This window comes from Saccostrea cucullata, unplaced genomic scaffold (genome assembly GCF_032062105.1).
Source record: "Saccostrea cucullata isolate Sc308-1 unplaced genomic scaffold, CSIRO_AGI_Scuc_v1 ctg360, whole genome shotgun sequence".
In the NCBI taxonomy this organism is placed as follows: Eukaryota; Metazoa; Mollusca; class Bivalvia; order Ostreida; family Ostreidae; genus Saccostrea; species Saccostrea cuccullata.
This window is the reverse complement of record NW_026928375.1, coordinates 143,870-164,611: the sequence shown is the minus strand read 5'-3', so window position 1 is coordinate 164,611 and position 20,742 is coordinate 143,870. Positions and strand designations below refer to the sequence as shown.

The following is a 20,742-nucleotide window of genomic DNA, read 5'->3' as shown; positions in this document are numbered from 1 at the left end:
ATGTTAAGATTTTTTTTTTTCATTTCGGAATTAGAAAATACAATATAATATATTGCCTTAAAAAAAACGCTCGTAATGTAATGATTGTATAATCAATTTATATCTGAAACGCCAATTTGTGAATACTGTATTAACGTTGTACAAAATGCACATCATTATTACTTTGCTTGTCCAAAATATACAAAACAACCCAGAATATAATTTACTATTATCAAATACATTCATTTGATTTATTATGTCATATGATTGTCCTCATCATGGGCCAGATAATAATATTCAAATATATAAACAATGAATGCTTACTTTGCAGCAACCAAAAAGTTTATCGGACACTGTCAGGCATGTTACTTTTGACAACATTTCTATACTGGTTCTTCATTATAATTATTTTCTAACTTTTTTCTGACTTCTTTTTCTACTATACTCTTTTTATTTAGTATCATATCTGTATTGTGTGTGTGACCTTGTGTTAAAGTGGGCTAAAAAGGATTTACCCACTGCCAAGTTCCATTCAATTTTGTGAATTCAATTTTGTATAAATAATTCAACAGAAACAACAAATAACCGTCTAATAAATATACGGTATTCATTTACAATTTTATTAGCATATTTTACATTTAAACTTTTTTGTCATTATTTAAAAAAGGGAATCCGAGATTATTTCAAATTTCATAAAAAAAGAAATACTTGTACATTTCTTCCTCTAATAAGTTGATATGGAATGTCTTTCAATATCTTTATTGTCTTACAAAAGTACGCGCTCACCTGAGCGTTTTGAGTTTGAGATATATTTTGTACATAATGACAAAAACCAAACCAGCAACACTTTATAAACATGAAAATTGGATTATAATTATACGGATAAAACTAGATCTTTTACTCAGATCATTTCTTCATTTTCTCCATTTTGCTGCAAATGATTCCGTCTTGTGGTTTTACAATTAACCCAATCACATACCTTAAAAACAAACGAAAAAGACATATCAACGTTGAATCAACATGCAAATATTATTTGTCGACATGAAGGAATTTTTTCTTTCAATCTGAGTGAAAACGTATTATACAAAACGAGAAAAGACCTGAAATATAAATGACTGAAAAATTATTATTACTTACAATATTTGTTAAAACTGTCTTTCTCCATAGCAAAATTAATATCAACGCCAAAGTTATGGTCGTGGGGATGGCAACATATAATCCAGTAAAATTACTTTCACTAAAAAAAATGCAGCTTAATGATAACAAAATCTAGTTTGATTTATGTTCTTTCATTGTATTAACAAAATAAGATCGTGCAACAGATTTTGTTTTACATCTTTCCCATTATAGAACATTGGTGTCATATCAAATGATTTCATTTTGTTTGAAAGTGTAGTCACTAGGTTTTGATTACCAGTTCTGAGATAGTAAAATCTCCTGCGATATTCAAACATGTGAAACAGATTAATCTAATATATTTACTTTTAGTGTAATTTATTCTCTTTATGAAATTCATTAGAAATCCTCAACGTTCAAATCTCTATGACACCTCAGACCTGTACATACATTTTCAATACATTAGGAACACCGATATGTACATTGCTTAGACACAATTTAAGAAAAATAACCTTGTCACCAACGGCTTTTACCTCTATCACACCATCTGTGAAGGGCGCTAAAGTCACATTAAATTAAAGATTTCCGAAATAAACAATTATGAAGAGGAAAAAGTAGAGAATGCTATTATAAGCATTTAATTCATATTTTGAGATGTCTTTGGTCTTATAACACACCTCGCCCTGCCGACAAATTATCATTACGCGCCTGGCGTGGCCAGGTGTGTTAAAGGACCAGAGACATCCCAAAATACGCAGCATTGTTAAGGCCTACTTTGATAAATCAACGGAAAATAAACGTGCAAAAAACGGGGACTTTTTAAAAACTGAATTTATTTTTATCAAGCTGTTTTATTATCACAGAACTTAGATACTTATGGGAAAAGCATAGTATAACCTACTCTGTACTATATAAAGTTTGGTTCCATCAATGGACAATCACGTGAATGTAGGTCATTAACAAATTTCAATATCGCAAGGACATACCCTAGTTGAAATAAATCTATTAATTGTTTCTGCATATGTTGTACTTTCTGAAAATTGCTGCTGCTTTGAATAAAATATGCGTTTTAATAGTTAAAATTCAAATAAATAGGCTAATGTCGAAATATTTGACTTTTGTCAAATATTTTGTTTACTTACAAAATCATGCTCTCGATTTTAAGAAAGCAGCAGCACTTTTCAAGTTAAAGAGAATATCCTTAATCTACTTTCAAAAATTGGTTAAGATCTATTCAGTGTATGCCCTTGCAAAAGTACGATTTTATGAGGCATCTCGATTTAAAATATACCTAACCTGTACATCAAAACACGACATAATTAATAAAATACATTATCTTGATAGTTAATGAATCATCGCACTAAACAAAGGATATACATTTTTACCAAAATGACGTTATGTTAATAAGTACATCGCGATCAGTGATTTGTCCATAACCAACTGTATCGGATTTAACTAGCAATATTTTTAATGCATTAATAAGTTTTATTTTTGTTTATTGTGCTAATACAGTTTAAATTTGCAAATTATTTCATTTTCAGGTATAATGCGAAATACGCAAAATTCATATTTTTGTGTGACGTCACAGTGAATATTTCCCATTTAAATGAGGCCCCTTTTTTCAGCCTTACATTTAATAATGCTGAGTATGAATTCTATGATTGATTAATTTTTAAAAGTTCTACTCAGTGCAAGACATTACGAAGTATGCGTTTTCTAGTCTGCAATCAATATTTTGTCTTTGTAACAGTATTTTCTTGTACAGTCACTGATCAAATTCGGCGAAAACATTGGGAGTATTATTATATGAAAACAAATCATAATTGATGTGTGATGGGATATTTACAGAAACAGGGAACACAAAAATTATTTCTCAATTGCCAGTGACTATTCTCTTACATAGGTATATCTTACCTTGCTTATTTTTTACTTACGTGTGACGTCATTACTGTGTTTTCCAGTAATCGAGAAATATTAAAATGGCGTTCTAATAATGCTTATTTTTTATATATACTTTTTTTAAATAAAATGAAGGACTTGAATTTCAAAGTATATTTTCACATATTGAATGACAGACGTTTTCGCAAATTAAGTTTGCTGTTGTCTCAAAAACTTATTTTCTTACGCAGGTATGTTAAGGTTATAACCAAACATTATACTTGCTAATATGATATGACGTCATAGTAAGCTATATGACGTGAAGTTTAGAGATAACAATTTCCTAAAATCGATATCTAAGATTGATTGGTCGTAAAAATTAATCGAAAAATGCAGAGGCATACTATAAACGGAATTTAGTCGTTTCTGGGTCTCTGTTTTTATCACAGGTATTAAATACCAATCCGTGACGTCATAATTGTTGATCATGCAGTAGCGGAGTGAAAGTGAAACGTAACGAGAATTCATGTAAACAAACACAAGAAATCAGAGTTTTAACGCATTTTGAATGAATATCTTGTGATTCATGTGGGAATAAAGCTAATGAAAAAAGTATGCTAAATAAATATATTTCTACATTTTCTTCATAAAATAAAAGCAGAAAGGATGTTTACTTGCCGATCAGCCTTTCATCTGTCGTTCGTAACAAAGAAGATGCAAAAGTTCCACACTACGCCGCACACTTTGAAATTTAATTTTTGTTTCTATCTAAAGTTCTATTCTACTGATTTTCGAGAGTGCTGTTAGAATATAGTATATATAGTATATAGTATAGAGTATAGAATATAGTTTATTGGGATTGATGCACTTTTATCTATCTTATGAACAGTGAAAATTTTTGGGAAGGTTTCGTCCAAAACTGTTGAATAATTATTTCTGTGATAGGACAGTAGGATTTTAGCAGCACTTTTCATGGTTTAGGGATGATTTTTATATAACTTTTATTTCAAATTGAAATTAATTATCCCCGGACTAGTGTTGAACTTTTCACTTTTAAATTACGGCATTTTTTTCTAATTATAGACGTCACGTCGTGGTTAAGTGCTTCTTGTACATGTAGTACAAGTCGCATTAAAGTCTATAGAAATACGTGGAATACGTGCTAGAATCCTGAATTAAGCATGGTTTTACAAAAAATCGCGGTTCCTATGTAAAAAATTTAAAACACCGGGTAAGGTTTCGTGCGAATGAGTGGAATAATTATTTTACTGACGGAACAGTAGGATTCAAGCAGCACTTTTAAGGCAAAATAGATGTTTTTCAACTACATTATTTACTCAAAGAAGTTATTAAACTCCGGAGCATTGTTGTTCTGCTAGCTATTTTATTAAGGAAAATTTCACTATTCAATAGAAGTCACGTGATGCCGTGGTGGTGGTGCACGTCGTTGCGTTAGACACTCTTTTATTTTTATGCAATACACACGTATATAATAATAGTTTACGTTTATCAGCGGTTTTGGTAAAATATCAAACTTAATTTCTTTTAAAAAGTCTAAATTTCGGGAAGAAGGACTTTTAAGCTTCCATAACATGCCCGCGTATATGGCGAACGACACACGGCAGCGAAGGGTTAAAAGAGAGAGCAATAATTTACATGAGTTTACTCAGGTGACCTAAAATATGTTTTTATTCCAAGATTGATTGATTGTATATTGATTAACGTACCTCTCGAGAACTTTTCACTCATAAGGAGACCTCGCCGTATGCCGCTGAAGGGCTTCAAATTTTGACCTTTACTCGGCACTCAGGGCCATTGAGCAGTGAGGGATCTTTATCGTGCCAACGCCTGCCGCTGACAAGGTGCATCAGTTTTTAAGGTCATATCCGAAGGACCCGCAACTTTCACTTCAAAGTGCCGAGCGCATGGCGAAGGAACAGTTGCTACCAATTTTAACGACGCGGCCGAGATACGAACTCACGACCTCCCAATCACAGAGGGAGCGCTCTACCAACTGAGCTACCGTGAACGGTTTTTTATTCAAAGACATTTGCTGTATAAATATTTATCTTTTTTAATGATATCTTAACTGTGAACATACCTCGAAACTTTGTCTGGAAATCTAAAAAAGTATACTATATTTTTAAAATGATGTAATAAACATATTACACTGTAGAGAACACTTTACAAAAATCTTCTATGACTAAATACTTTTTAGAAAACGCTAGAAATAAAATGCTCGTTTTTATTTGTATACAATTGAATATAAAATATTCTCTTTCAATCAAACTTACTTCGAAATTTCTGGTCTTTTTACATCTGCTTCTCCATCATTTTTCTCAAATTTCAATTTCAGGCAATTTGGCACTAAAAGTACAGGAGTTTGTTAAATTTCAGCATTTGATTTCTTTTCCTCTTTGCTCATATTATCTTATGATAAAGAATGCAGTATTGTTAAAGTATAAAGTGGAAATATAAGCACTTTTTTGATAAACTATAAATTATTTATCGCAATGGCACTGTCGTCTACGTACCTTTGAATTCCTGACAAATGCAATTATGGTTGTTAGCAAATATTGAGGAGAATAAGATTTCTATTGATAATCGAAAGATGTCATGAGGATCACGTATTTAAGAATTGTTGTATTTCTTTTGATTCGTTGAAGTTTTCGAAAAGTGATGCGATCCTATATTGATCAACCTCTTTTATTGAAGGAATCCTATTAATATGTCTGTACACTGTGAATGTCGTGACGATGAAGAACATAAGATATGAAAATAAGTAATCAATTTTCAAAATTTCAACAAGATCGCCGAACTTTTCATGTACCTAAACATTTCTAGAGTTTATGTTTAAATGCTTATATTGATCCTTTAATTTCTGAGATGTCATTTTAATATTTCCCAATATAGGTCCCGCATACTTTTTGTTTCCTAAAATGTGCTGCTTATGATTAAATACTGTATTTAATAGTCCCATACATGTGTAACTGGGAGACTTTGAGTGTTTCATCAAGATAAAAACCAGAGAAGAATCCTACCTTAAAATCCATGTTTATAATTATCGGTACATTTTCATTTAAGGCATATAATGTTAAGTCATTTGCACGATGACATCACAATGAAGAATAGCAGCTACACTATCTGTTTTTAGAAAAACATCCAGTTTATAAAGAGTATTGTGACGTCAGCACGATTGTTGCTTCACAGAAGAACATTTCTACTTTCAGAAACTGCAGGTTTATGAAGTTTTAAAATAGAAATATCTAGTGTATAACACTTTTTATATGTGATCATGTGATCTAGTTTGAGCCAATCAGATAAGTGGCAATAATAGAGAAAAAATAATTAACCTTTTTATTTAATGTTTCTTTTCATTTATGCAGGGCAAAGATTAGAGATATACCGTTAATCTTTATCGTTATAAGAATAACTAAAAAAAAATAGGAACGGGTACAGTGATGCGATGGTTATGTATCAGTCAAATTATCCAGCGATCGGGTATACAATGAGAAACCGATGCTTTTTTTTAAATAATGGTTGCAGTCGGAAACCAATCAGACGGTGACTAGAGCTGTTTGGCGAATCGGCGGGGTTAATCGGTAGAAAGTAATGCCTACGCGGGTACGGTACCTACCAGACCCATCCTGAAACAAAGCACTCCCAGAGCAGTCCTGGGGACTGCTTTCTGAAAATGCTAAAGCAGTCATATAGTGGTCCAAGAGCAGTCCCACAGCAGTTCCAGAGCTATCCCAGCTGTCCCCCCGGTCCAAGAGAGCAGTCCCAGCAGTCCCAGTGGGTGTGATTCATTAATTTAATAGGCGGAACTTACTCAGAACTGAGATTTCCAATAAACAATGAACTATAAAAGGCAGTTGAAATTGAAGCTGAGTATTATATGCCAGGAATCATTACTTGTTCATGTATGCGAAGGTCATTTATGAACAGAACGTGCTTAGAAATAACATGAAATAATAATATATTATTTCATGTTAATTCTATGAGCGTACTTTTCACAGAAAAAACGAAGTCGAATTAGTGTTATACCCGATAATTGTGATTAAATACAGTATTTATATATGTTCAGTGTAATTCATACATGTATGGGATTTAATCACAATTATCGGATATCTTACTAATTCAATGTCTTAATTTTTTTTCGGGGATTGATACTGGCTCCCATGTTTATTCATACAGAAAAAAGAAAATTGTAAATAGATCTTATCATTATAGAGCAATGCAAATATTCATACTATTGCGATACTCTCAAGTCATTTGCTTAAGTATTCGGGCTTTTGTAAAATTCTTTATTCATTTTGCCAAGCATTATGTTTTAGTCATGATTATTTTTACTGACATTTCAATTTGATTGTCATTAGTTTCTCCAGCTCTGTAGTACTGAGTTTAAAGTGTCTTATTTGTAAGTGTTTACATCGATCTGAGAATGGAACCCTCAGATTATGTTTAAAATTAATCAATCCTTAAAGAAATTTATACACATTTCATTTATCATTTTTTTACATTACATTAGATAGAAATTAGAGTTATTGTTGACCAGCGTATTCAATGATGTGTAAAACTGATACACGAACATGTACCCAAAAACATCTATTAATTTTCTGCCAAAATCGATTGAATGATATGTTGATAAGGTTTGTTCCCGTTTTGCACACATTTAATTACAGGTAATTAAAAAATGTGTGAAAAATGGGAATTTGACCAGGTGAGATGATTACTTAATTGCTATAGTCTATACTATACTTAGCTTAGTAAGTATGTGAAAGATGAACTTATAGTGGAAAAATAAGAGAATAAATACAAAGTTAATGTATTTGATTATCTGGTGATCTTATTATAACATCTTTTCAAATTAATTTTTATTCACTATTTTCTTTATTATATGCTATTTCTTTAATTCATTTAGAATTATATCAAGATTGAAAAGTACATATTCTTTTTTTAAGAAATTGGACTTTATAATAAATAATATGAAACAAATATTAATAATTTATTCAATTAAATCAAATATTTTCCCATAAATACATGTATATATAGAATGTTTATAAAATGCTTATATAATTGTATTAAACCTCTTAAGAATACATTAAGCTAAATCAGGTATTCACCTGTTCACAGGTAAATCCAGGTAAATGAAAACCAGAAATCAGACTATATTTGCTATCAAAACACACTTCACACCTGTTGTTCTATACTAATTACCAAATGTGTGCAAAACGGGAACACACCGTTGATAATATTTTAAATTAATTGACCATGTAAACACAAGCAAAACAAAGAAGAAATAAATCTTAATTCCCGGTTTTTTCAGCTGTTTATTTATTTTAGAAGAATACTCTTTTAATAACTTTTTTATATCCTCATTAATAAATTCCCCATTAATTGTTCACATAGTTTATGTTACGGACGAATGGTAGCATAATTCATTTCATGGACGTATTATAAATTGTTATATTTGATTAAAGGTTTGCACAGAAAACTCTTTTTTAGCATTGCATCTTGTAAAACATTTAGCTTTTCAATTAAAAAATCTTATATTTAACATTTAAGCAGATGGTCGGGCGGTTGATTTTTTTGCTCTTGTCAGCTGGAAGAACATGATCGTCCGACACTAGTATCGGGCGACAAAGCGCAGTAACATTAATTTCTAAGAACAACGATGAATTAGATAAATAACCGAAAAATTGGTTTGTTTAGAAATCAGCAAAAACTTTTTATAGATTTATCTAGGCGCCCGGACACAGTTTCAGCCAAACATTTTCATGACATTTTTTATGTTTATGAATACTTAATTAAGTTATTTCTAATAATCAGCAAGTTTTTAAAATTCAGTTGTCGAGTTACAAGTAAGACAGATTTAGAGCTCAAAACATTTGTTATGTCAACAAGACATGTTTTTGTTTACAAAGGTTAAGTATGCTGATATGTATTCATCAAAGCAGATTTTGTCAAGAAGGACGATAACTCTAAATACAATTAGTCATTTTCTAATGATTTGCTGAATTTCGTTTTGAAATTTTCTAAATGAAAATAAAAACAAAGCACGATCCTTGTTTACATTATGAAGAATTCTCAATCGTTTATCTCCTTTTCTAAATCAACAAATGATGTTCAAATTTTTGCGGATCATTAGAATTGCCTTAAAGAGCAATTGGTAAAAGAAAAATCATCTGAAACTGTGTCCATATCCCTGTCAGGTAGGTGACGTGAAAATGTTTGCAAGGCAAAGTGGCAGAATTTTGTGTAAGATTAAGATTCCATGTTGAAAATGTGTGCAGAATTTTGTATAGATTTGCATTAAAAACGACGAAAGGCGCATATCTAAGCAGCAAAGAATACGTAAGATTTCCTTATATCTTACAGATTAATCATTTTTGTTATTTTCGTTCAAAATATATAATATTATATATAAATAACGCATTAAAATTTTATTTCTTTCGAGTATCGTTTGTGGTTAAAGACTCACAAGTTGACCACTCGTCATCCGATCAACGAACTCTGAGCTACGGTTTAATTTTAACCGCCGATGATCGGACGATGATCGAAGGTTGGTCGAGGGATAACTTCAATTGAGGAAGTCCGCCACCGACGCAGAAAAAATATAACTTGGACCGCTGGACAAAAAGTGGTCGGCCGACAAAAAAAGGTCAAAATCGGAAAATACACAGCCAATGAACTGCCAACTGTCACCCGAAGAATCCCCCTTTTGCTTCAAAAACAGACGGCCTTTGGTCGTTTTAGGAAATGTGACTGGGGTTTTAAAAGTTGTAGTTAAAAACCAGCAATGTCTAACACATTTTTCATTGATTGGCTGATATATGGCCAAGCATGTTCTTGTGTCCGCCGAATCTGAGGTCATCGGGGGGTTGAGTGGTGGGCTACAGATATCGGCCGATCATTAGTCGATGTGCGACTAACCATTGGCCCATAGTCAACTAACATCCGAGCGATGTTCACCAATGTATGAGCGATGTAATATACATCGATCGATTACCTTGGGATATTATCTTATGATCAGCAATGGCTCGCTGGGCCTTTTTAAGTCCGGCAGGCAACCACTTTAGTTTTATCAAAAAAGGAATCGGTTGCCCATGGTATATCCCATCGCTGGTAATGTGACTGATACTTTAAAGACAACAATGTGGATGGATATTGGGACATCGCTCACAACACGGATTACCACCGATTTCCACCGTTCTACGGCCACTGGTCGGAAAGTGTCTTAGACATTATTCGGCATGTACCACTTGCAATTGACTGTTAGGATTCCGTATTCCATAGTTACCCCTATTACTTGTATAAACTATCTGTAGATCAAGGTACTGCATATAATATAATGTTCATAATTATGCATACAATGAAATTTAAACACTTAGAGATGTAAAGAGCTAAAATATAATAGCTTATATCTACTTAACTTACTTTCATACGCCTTATTGGAATCATAAAACTTCCCACAATCAGAAGACGTATTGGTACAATTAGCATGGAAGTTAATCTGAACTCTAGCTCCATAATCGTCATACTGAAGACAGTAATCTGAAAAAAGTATGATTTTGAAATTTACTTTTACATGCAAAGAAGCATACAACATAATTTATATACATGTAGTAGAACCATTTATTCTTGTTTCTTAAACCATTAATTTTCATTATGTAGTAAAGGGCAAGTACGGGTAATCCTGAAATTAAAACAAAAATGAAAAATTTTGCAAGTTTATTGCAAAGATGTATATATTCAAAAAAGGCTGTAAAGGTTTAAACGGTAATATACTCATTTTTTAAATAAGAACAAGTAAATAATCTTATTCTCCATTGATACAATGTTATCTGTACATTTTTTTTAATTTTTTATTGATTTAACATGCATGATGCATACTAATTTTTATGTGTACATGAATGTCTATACCACACGTTAGCGCTAGATTTCATATAATTAAACATATATACACTGTATGTAAGATAACATTAAATAATTAACTTTAAGGCTTCGTCCTCTGCAAAGCAAAATTACGTTCTGTTCCATAATTAATTCATGACAACAATTAAGTTCTCTTTTTCAGAATAATAAGATTATGTATTTAACATTACAATTAACTTAATTATGTATGGCGATTTTCAAAATTAAAAAATAACCTGTTTCTTACATTACTCACTTAATCTTATTCTTGGTGCACACAGTTCAAATGTTTCGTTTTGGAAAACATTAACAAGACAGTGGTATTTGTAATCTTCCTTTGGACAGCAAGTTTGGTTTTTGCTTTCGCATTTCATCTTTTCGGAAGCAGAAAGCCAGTCTTTTTCACTTAAAGGGCATGCTTTTACAGGAGATAACGTTTTCATTGATTCCGGACAATACATTGCTATTGTTGTTTCAAACTGAAAAAAATGTAATTTTGAAAAAAAAAAAGTATGAATCTATATACAAAAATTTATTTTTTATGTAAAAAATGCTCTTCAAAACATGTAAATATGTTCATACCAATGAGCATATTAAAACGATGTGAACGATCCAATTCCCCTCCAGTACTTCTTTGAGAAGACGGATAATAATATACTGGAGAATATCTTTAATGAAATGCAAGAAATGCAATATGAGTGTTATCAAGCAACTCTAAATTATATTTTAAATCAGGATTGAACGAAATACAACATCTGTCATACATATTTTCGTTCTAAAGAGAGAGAGAGAGAGAGAGAGAGAGAGAGAGAGAAACCTTTTGGGATTCCCTGTCTTTTCGAACAGTTGTCCTTGAACTTCCTGCGTTTCCATGTTTGCTCATCAATTTTGCATTGCTTTTCTTTGTTCCTTTCCTTGTATCTTCCTGCTTAAAACAATTGTTGAATATAATATAATCCTTTGATTAACACTTATTAAAAAAATAAATATTTTTTCTATAGAAAAGACAAAGTACAAGTTTCCGTCTACTTTAAAGTGACTACATCTATATGATTCAAAATCATGGTTTCTTTTTAGATACCAGTAGCATACATAGAATGACTTGTGAAAATTATGAGTATTTAGCTAAGATATGACAATTGAATTTCTAGAAAAGATTGCATAATATAAGTGCTGGAAAACAAAGGTTATATCAACTGTTCATTTTTTTCTGTGTATGTCAAGGTCACGCTATTCTTATTTTAAGCTCAAACTTGTTAGCAACATTCAACTGGAGTATGCGAATGTGCAAAATATGTTCTTACAACTTTTTAAGAACATTGCATCAATTTTTTGTCTAATTATATTTATTCTTAGCTGCAGATCTGTAGCGTTATGTTTTATATATCTGTCTTTGACCATACCGCTACAGATCCCGTAATGCAAAAAAAAAAAAAAAAGTGCAATTTTTGTCGCAATATTTTTTGCCCACTTTTGGGGAGAATTTCTCCACTTTCTAGCATTGGTCAATCAGCTACCTTTCACTCCCTAATTCCAGGCACATTATTTAATTATCCGTATATTTTATCAATCTACCTACCCTTTATAGTCGTCTCTACAAGTGATAAACTCGCGTGATAAAATTATTTGTTATTTTGCTAAAAATTCAGTTGGAGCAAGTTTATTGCCTGTAGAGACAACTATAAATGGTTGGGAAGGGGATAAAATATACGTATTGTTATATCATTTTTTTACATAGATTGACAAAACAAAATTTGAAAATAATAGGAACAAGGCCAAACGTTTCTTCTTTTAAACTCAGATACTAGAGATCAAAAGAAATTAAGTTGGTTAGTATAATTGTGTTTCCTTTATATTGATTTAGACAATTTACTTTTATATTCATAATACAACATTTATTTGTATCAATTTTTGACATACAAATTCAATAGATATGTTTTAATATGAAGTAGATCCAAATTCCTGGAATTGTTACATCTCATCAATTACAGAACATTCAAAATATAAAGAGATGTTGAAGTTGGAACATCAAGTCATACAGTGTATAAGTTATAATTGTGAAATCAGTGCTTTTTTTGTTTTACAGAAAATAATCTCCATTTTAAAAAACATCAAGTCAATATGCATTTCATATTCTATAAATAGTAACTCAAATCTTCATGCTGTTATATACATGTAATCATGTGATTAAGTTTGAGCCAATCAGACAGTTTGGAATACAATATGAAAATTATATACATTTTTTATCCCTGAAAAGACAAAATGGGATAGATGTTTTTTTTTTTGCTTTCTTAAGCTGTTTTTATTCATTTTTAGTATTGCTAGTGCTTGTTGAATGTACTCAATTCAATTAAAAAAAGTGGTACACAAGGCCTCGAAATGACTTCCGATTGATCTGGTTGGTCGTTGTAAAGATATAAACATACATTGTATAATTATAGGATTGTCCAAGAACTTTTTAACCTCATGGTGCAATTATATCAAAAGTATCAGAATACCTGTAAACAGTACTTCTTTTGCACGTTCCTTGTCTTTTGTTCTGGCATCAAATGATTGCGTTTCATATCTTGATGTTTCAGGACAGTCTGATGACAAATATTTGAATACTTTTCTATGAAGAGTTGCCGGAAGTGATCGAGACCATTTACTTTTAATTTCTGTAAATTCAGAAAAATAATTATTATGATCAACAAATGTGACCGTTTAAAAAAGATTTTATATTGAATTAGAAATTGTCATTGCTGACACACTCTTTCACTTGAACATTCTGAAACATTATGAATCATATTTTTTTTGTTAAAAACGATAAACTACATATAATTTTTTTTACTTGATTATTCTAGGAAGTATTCTTATCATGAACCATTTTTATTTCACTGGACTGGCTTTAGATATGCATATATGCAACGCATAAACCCATTTTCTTTTCAAATATACTTTGTTATAAGATAAGAGAAAAAGCACCTACGGAGACTTCTACAGCTGCGTCCATCAAAACGTCTCAAATCTATGTTCTATACAAAAACAAATTTTATTTTAAAATTATAAAAATCTTTTATTTAAAGTATAAAAAGTTTGCATGTTAAACCACCTCAGTATGATGATTATATTATTTCAAGATGTCAACCCCCATCCAACCCTGCTGACCTAAGGTATCACACAGACAAAAATTTAGGTGCATTTTTGTAGAAATCCATTTGGAATTGTTACAGAAAAAATATATTTTAAGAGATATTATGACCTATTCAAACAGAAAGTTGAAATACATGAAATGAATGAAACAAGTCCTTACTATTGAGAAAGATCCAAATCTTTTCGATGTTTTACTTGTGGAACCTGTAAGGAAATTACCAGAAATGTTTGCTTGATAAATTAAACTTTAACTTGACATGTGTGAAGAAAACAAATTATTGATTGAAAATGATCCAGTCATAGTCATTCCGTATTAGTCCCACCATATTCGTTTGCTTTAATTTAAATTTCATTCAGGTAATCATATACCAAGACTTTTATACGGTGTATCTTAGGTACCAATTTTAATAACCATTGATAAATTCAGGTAGCGATTACTGAGGTTGATGTATATGTAATAATATCAAAAAGCTGGGTGCGGATTTTATTATTGATACTGCATTTCCGATTTAACGTAAGAGAGGTAATATTATGCGCTCTATAGTTCACCATGGTTGCAGTCATTATGAATTAGGTTAATAAAGATAATATTAAACAGTTACACAAAATTACCCAGGAAAGAAACAATATACAATAACTCAGTCAATGAAATTTAATTAAAATATGCATTTGGAATAAATTGTCTTTATGATTCAAAATTAAACACACACACCCTCTCACCCTCCCTCACACACACACACACCCACACCTACACACCCTCACCCTCACCCTCACACACACACACACACCCTCACACACACACACACACACACACACACAACTTCAAACCCTCTCACACATCCTCTTAATTTCTCTTTTTTCTCTCTCATTCTAAAAAGGAATACAAAACTAAGTTTAAACGTATAACATATTTTCTTTTACACTGTAAAATAATTTATGAGAGTTAGAAATAGAACTATTTTTACACAACTCATCGTATAACTGTTTACATAGCTACTTATTGTTTTACGTAGTCCTTTAGAATTTGATAATTTATTTCATTGAAACTGAAGTAATTGAATGCCTTAAATTAAACATAGTAAATGTCAAATTCTTGACGTAATGATCAAATACCTAGTCGAGGCAAAGTGTAACGAGAATTTAACTTATCAAATTGGTAAAATTTGCATAAAAATTGTATATAATACATTAAATATAGGTATTTTCAATGTTTTTAAATGTTTACAATGCCTTTCGAAAACATTTTAAGGGAGTTAAATTAAACATTTGTTAAATGTATGTTAATGACAATTTCAACTAATAATTTCAATTAATGTAAAATACACTTTTGCTTTTATAATTCTTCAATGGAATTGGAACACTTAAATATTACACACTTAAAAAATATTACACACTTATATTTTATTATTGTTGCAAATAAGTAAGAAATATTAAAAAGACTAACATTTCATAATTACCATTCCGCTATTTTAACGAGACAGACTGTAGAGCAAGAACATACCAAATACGACACTCTTTTGGCCCATTGAACATTCTTGATTTCCAAAACATGACGTCCCGTCTTGCAATCTTTTTAACATCTGAAAAAATATGCTGAAAAAATTATGTGAAGAGAAGTATTATATAAATATTGCATGTAGTTGAGTAAAACATTAAAAATGTTCGGGTCTCAAAATCATTGTTAACCGAGGCGCAGGCGAGGTTGACAATGGTTTTCGAGACCTGAATATTTTCAATGTTTTATACAAATACATATATCAGTGAACTGTGCCCGCATAAGTTTTGCTAAGTCGCTAATTTTGGAATATCACCCGTTGTCAAGCAATATTGACTGTTGCTACGCTGAAGGCGTGGTTTCATTATTCAGCTGGTAATAGTGATTTTTAACAAATGATTCACGACCAATTAATCTGATTCAACTAATTTTCATGAAAGTATAAAATAAATATTTGTTACACAATGTTTCCATTGTATCTTATTATAAAGTGGACATTTTGTCGTGCAAGGGCACAGGAGCAGTTCTTAAACGCTCAAAAGCGAAGGAACTCCTTGATTTTTTTTAACTAAATATGATTTGGTCATTTACAGAATCAATATCTTGTTTGATATGAATGCCAGGGTATCCCATGTTAACCAACGATCGTTGATGTCCAAAGCAAACAAACTATACAATGATTCCTTATATTCAAACTTCGTTAAATAACAAAATTGTAAATTTTGAATAATCAAAATTGTCTAATATATTTTAATTATTCAAGGCCTCCCATGTTATATGTGTCTATGTAACATGTAAAAGGCGTAACATTGTGTGGCTCCTTAATCTGAATGTTGAAAGTAAGACAACAGAATATGATTTGTATTGAATATTTAATTAGATTTTATTCAAATAAATGTAAAAAAAACGCTTCTTTACCTCTGTAATCTACACTTGGTATAAAACAACCTATCACCCTTTCAAACAAATGTTAACTTAACGAGGCGGAGTCTAATTCTAGTGCGCATGACTTTCCACAGCTTTGTAATTTCACACACTCATAAGAGCAACAGCATACCCAATCGGAGTCCCTGGGATGTTATAGGTGTTCTACCATCGTGTTGATTCAGTCAGGTGATCTGATTTGATTGTCGTTCAAATATCATACATTTAAAATCTGAGTTTTCCATGGCACACCCAACACTTTATTCTTGCTTTCAAGCCTTCTTACATGCGGTTGTAAGCAAAACCATTTTACAGTGAAGAATAAGACAAATTACAAAGTTAACCCTTCTTAAAGAGAGTGATGCAGAGCAAAATTTGAAGTGAGTTACAGGTTAAAGCAGTTTTTAGCGGTGAAGTCACCCACCTGGTGCAGTGGTTAGAGCGTCTGCTCTAGTAAGGAGTTGATCCTAACGTCGCAGGTTCGAATACCTACGTGATACTAATGAGACCGTATAAATTGAGGTCCCGTGTCACAGTAGGAGCGGGCACGAAAAAGATACCTCCCTGATTAATGGCCCTGAGTGACAAGTATAGAACAAAATTTGCAGCTCTCCACTGGCAAGTGGTGGCGTCCCAATATAATTGAAAATTTCTAGAGGGGGCGTTAAGCAATATACTATCAATTAATCAATCTAGCAGAGAAATGTAACGACCTGATGTGTATTCTTCTACCAATCACATCCGAGGTTTGAATGGAGCAAAAGCGGAGTCAGCCGAGGATTTTCGATTGAAACAATTTTTCCCAAATATTGAGATTTTAATATAAAATTAACATTCTCTGTAACTCTTTCTGAGCCCCAATGACATTATTTATTGAACGCCCCTCGTAATGGCCGCTTACAAAATAAGCAGGTTAAGGTACAACACATCACTTATCTATTAAAATTTCAATATTTCTGCAGGATGGGCAGACACTTGTCTATGTGCTCAAATAGGTATATCTCTTAACATGCATAAAGCCCAGTGGTTCACAACACGATAAATTTTCTTGGAGCTAGAAATAGACACATTATGTAAATTGGAACTCCAGTTACAAAACGCAAATTTTATCAGAACCCCATCCAAACCCCCAAGGGCCATTCCGGGTAGACGTGTATCAACTAGGCCCTACTGTAATATGCTTGGCAATAAATTTTAAATCTTGTAATAAGTTACTAAAGGTAAATAACTAAACATTCACATGTGATTGGAATTTCGGGCTAACTTCAATAGGGTTATTTGAAGAATGATACTGAAGGGAGTTCTCATGATACTCGACAGCTATTCACCGATATCGGGGGTGAATTCATTAGGACGTGACTCCCTTTACATGTTAAAATAAATACCGAACGTCCTGGCTATTTGGCTACGAAAAAAAATATAATCTTATTATTGTATATCTATTTCACATTTTTATTAAGATCGTCTAAGTTTTTGTCAAATTTATAAACAGTGTAGGTTTTAGACTCAACATATATTTGTAACGCCATATATAGCCACAATGGGCTTGCAATAGTACACGTTTATTCAAGAGAAAAATAAATTTCGGGTAGCCAAAACCACATGATCAGATCATATTATCCCTTTAGCAAATAACTCTCTCTGCCTAATTAGTGTGGTAGCAATCATACCAAATGCCTATACCTATAGCCGTCTTTTAGGACAAAGGGTAAGAAGTTACTTAAACGATTATTTATTAATCTTTATAGCTGAGGATGAGAAAAGAGTACACCGGGATTGGAGACTTTATACGTGCAGTCGAGGATCTACCCTATTTAAAGGCAACTTAAACAGCAGTCAAAATATGATAGAAAAAAGTTGTAAATATAATGACCAACTGTCTATCCTTGAAAATATATAATATGCTGTCATATTATCAAGTCTGCTGCGTAAGTAATCCCGACATCACGCATCGATTCAATAGCAGGCAGCACACAACGTTTTTGGTCAAAATCATTCGGCTGTCTTTAAGTTAGAATAATTGCTATGTTTTTTTTTTTATAAATAAGGGAAGTATTAACAAGGTAAGTAAAAAGGGTACCGTTATCATATGACCATAGCTACTTAAATAATTAGGGCAAAACTAAGCTTAACTATGAATGACGCTGTTTAGTGGTGACAGAAGTGGGGAATTGACGACCCGTCACCAATTTGTGTGAAAGTCTTTAGTGGCGGATGCTCTTGCGAGCATGTGGCGTTATCCTCAACACCAGCTCACATGAACGAGTGCTGTTGTCAACTCGTATGACATCTTGTGTCCCTATCTGCGCATTTACTTTGATTTTAAATATCGTACATGTATAACGCTATTTGTGCATTTACTTTGATTTTAAACATTGATAAATCCATTTTCAACATTTTTACGTTAATGGGATATTGGCCCATTGAACAATATTGTGTTGATTTAATACTTTCATTACTTTCTGCTTGACCTTCAAGTAAGATATAATAAAGCGAAATGATTCTAAAACTGTCTTTTCAATGTTTTATGACATTCTATGACATATTATTGTCCTGTTGTGTTTGTCAGTTGAATCAAAACATGCTACGTTGAGCAGTTTTAAAGGCAAAAAAATTGACAAAAGATATCTTTCAGATGTTACAATGTAGGTACGTAACAACTTTCAAAAATAGATTTAAATACTACTTAATTAAGTTATAAGTACTTTTAATGTCTTTTTTTCATTTATTCATATGCTTGTTGAAAAGTACTTACGGAATATGAGAATCTTGATTTTGTTTTCCATTTAGCTCTATTTCTGTTTCCTGAAATATTGATAAATAAAAAGTGGAGGGTTATCAAAATTGCTTCAAATGGTGTCAAAAATAATTGTTGGAAACCTAACACAACAAAAGTATTAGAATCGTTTGAAATCCAAGCCTGGGAGGTCGTAACTTGCCAATTTATTGTCACGCAAAAATACATCATATATGTATCTGCACTCAAATAAATCGTTTTAATTTTTTGACGTGGAATCAGGTCATTGGTTTTCAATGCCATCCCTTGCTCCGACCCACTCTTTTGAACAAGCTGTCCACGGGTTTAACACTCACTAGTTAGTTGATATGTATTTTCTTATCATTCAATTTCTATAAAATGCTCGATACTGATTGGATTAAAAATTCTTTTGATAAGTGCATAAATAAAATCTAGAGTTCGCTTGCACTAAGCAGTCGGAACTACTTTGATAGTCTTTAAATGTATATTTTCGCTTCCAGATTACTTTTTGAAGAAATAATTAAATACTTTTACTTTAATAAAAATTTTCCTGAATTTAGAAACCTGTCCGTTACATTTCTGACTTATTTTCTACTTTCGTTTCTTTTTTTAATTACCCCCCCCCCCCCCTTTTCTAAACAATTCACATCGTCTGTATAACAACAATACAATTTTGGTAAAGAAGGAATGAAATCGGCATACTTTTGTTAAATATTTGACTTAGGATATCTGGTATGAACAACAGAAATCTGAAGAAATGTTTTTTTATGCTACCAGAGCTCGGAAAACAATTAATCTGTTAAATCCTGGGAAACGAATGATCAAGAAAAACGACACTGCATGAATGAGGAGTGGAGGAAATTCTTTAAATCTTAAACAGTCGGTAGCAGACTCCTTCAAGTTTTACAACATTGACAGGTGATACATATTTATATATATGTTCGGATTGAAATTCAGATGAAAAGATGCGCAAGTGAATTCCTGTTTTTGTTACCTAGAACTGTTTGAGTAGCTTCTCTTTGTTACATTTACAAACTTAGATAACTTACCGGGGAAAATATACCCATTGGGACAACACAACAGGTAAGTTCTTTGTGTTAAAGAACTGTAAATTATCTCAGAGAATTCTAGTAATGACACATCATTATTTGAGAACGTCTTTTCGTCCGCCAGAGCCACTTTGAATATCAGCAACGTTAACGTCGTTGTGATGTATTCGTGCGCATTGTTTAAGATGCTAAAATTAATAGAAAAGTGAAAGAAAATTTCGTCTTATAAATTTAAAGTCATAATTAAATGATAAGAAATGAATGCTACGCGCATTGATGAAGTATGCCGTCCAAATTTTTCTTTGATACATCGATCATATGAAAAAATATTACATTTATTTCTTAAATCCAATAAATTGCTGATTTCATAACCAAAAAAAAAAAATGAAGCTTAACAGAGGAAAAGAAACACTCGTGACTTCATTGTTTTTTTCTTATTTGCTCGAATTCGAAAGATCTCAAATATTATCGATCTATTTCACTGCATGCCTGTT

At 31.8% G+C, this 20,742-nt stretch overlaps 1 protein-coding gene across 1 annotated transcript; it reads right to left on the bottom strand.

Annotated features, from left to right (window-relative positions):
• Nucleotides 1-880: 880 nt before the first annotated feature.
• Nucleotides 881-14,206, bottom strand: LOC134277384 (uncharacterized). Its single transcript, XM_062759723.1, has 10 exons — nucleotides 14,183-14,206; nucleotides 13,859-13,904; nucleotides 13,389-13,547; nucleotides 11,708-11,818; nucleotides 11,473-11,558; nucleotides 11,147-11,369; nucleotides 10,414-10,530; nucleotides 5,268-5,340; nucleotides 1,117-1,216; nucleotides 881-958 (listed from the first exon to the last, which is right to left on the bottom strand). Exons 6-10 carry the CDS (start codon nucleotides 11,349-11,351, stop codon nucleotides 881-883), a joined length of 573 nt encoding a protein of 190 aa, XP_062615707.1. The 5' UTR covers nucleotides 11,352-11,369; nucleotides 11,473-11,558; nucleotides 11,708-11,818; nucleotides 13,389-13,547; nucleotides 13,859-13,904; nucleotides 14,183-14,206.
• Nucleotides 14,207-20,742: the final 6,536 nt, after the last annotated feature.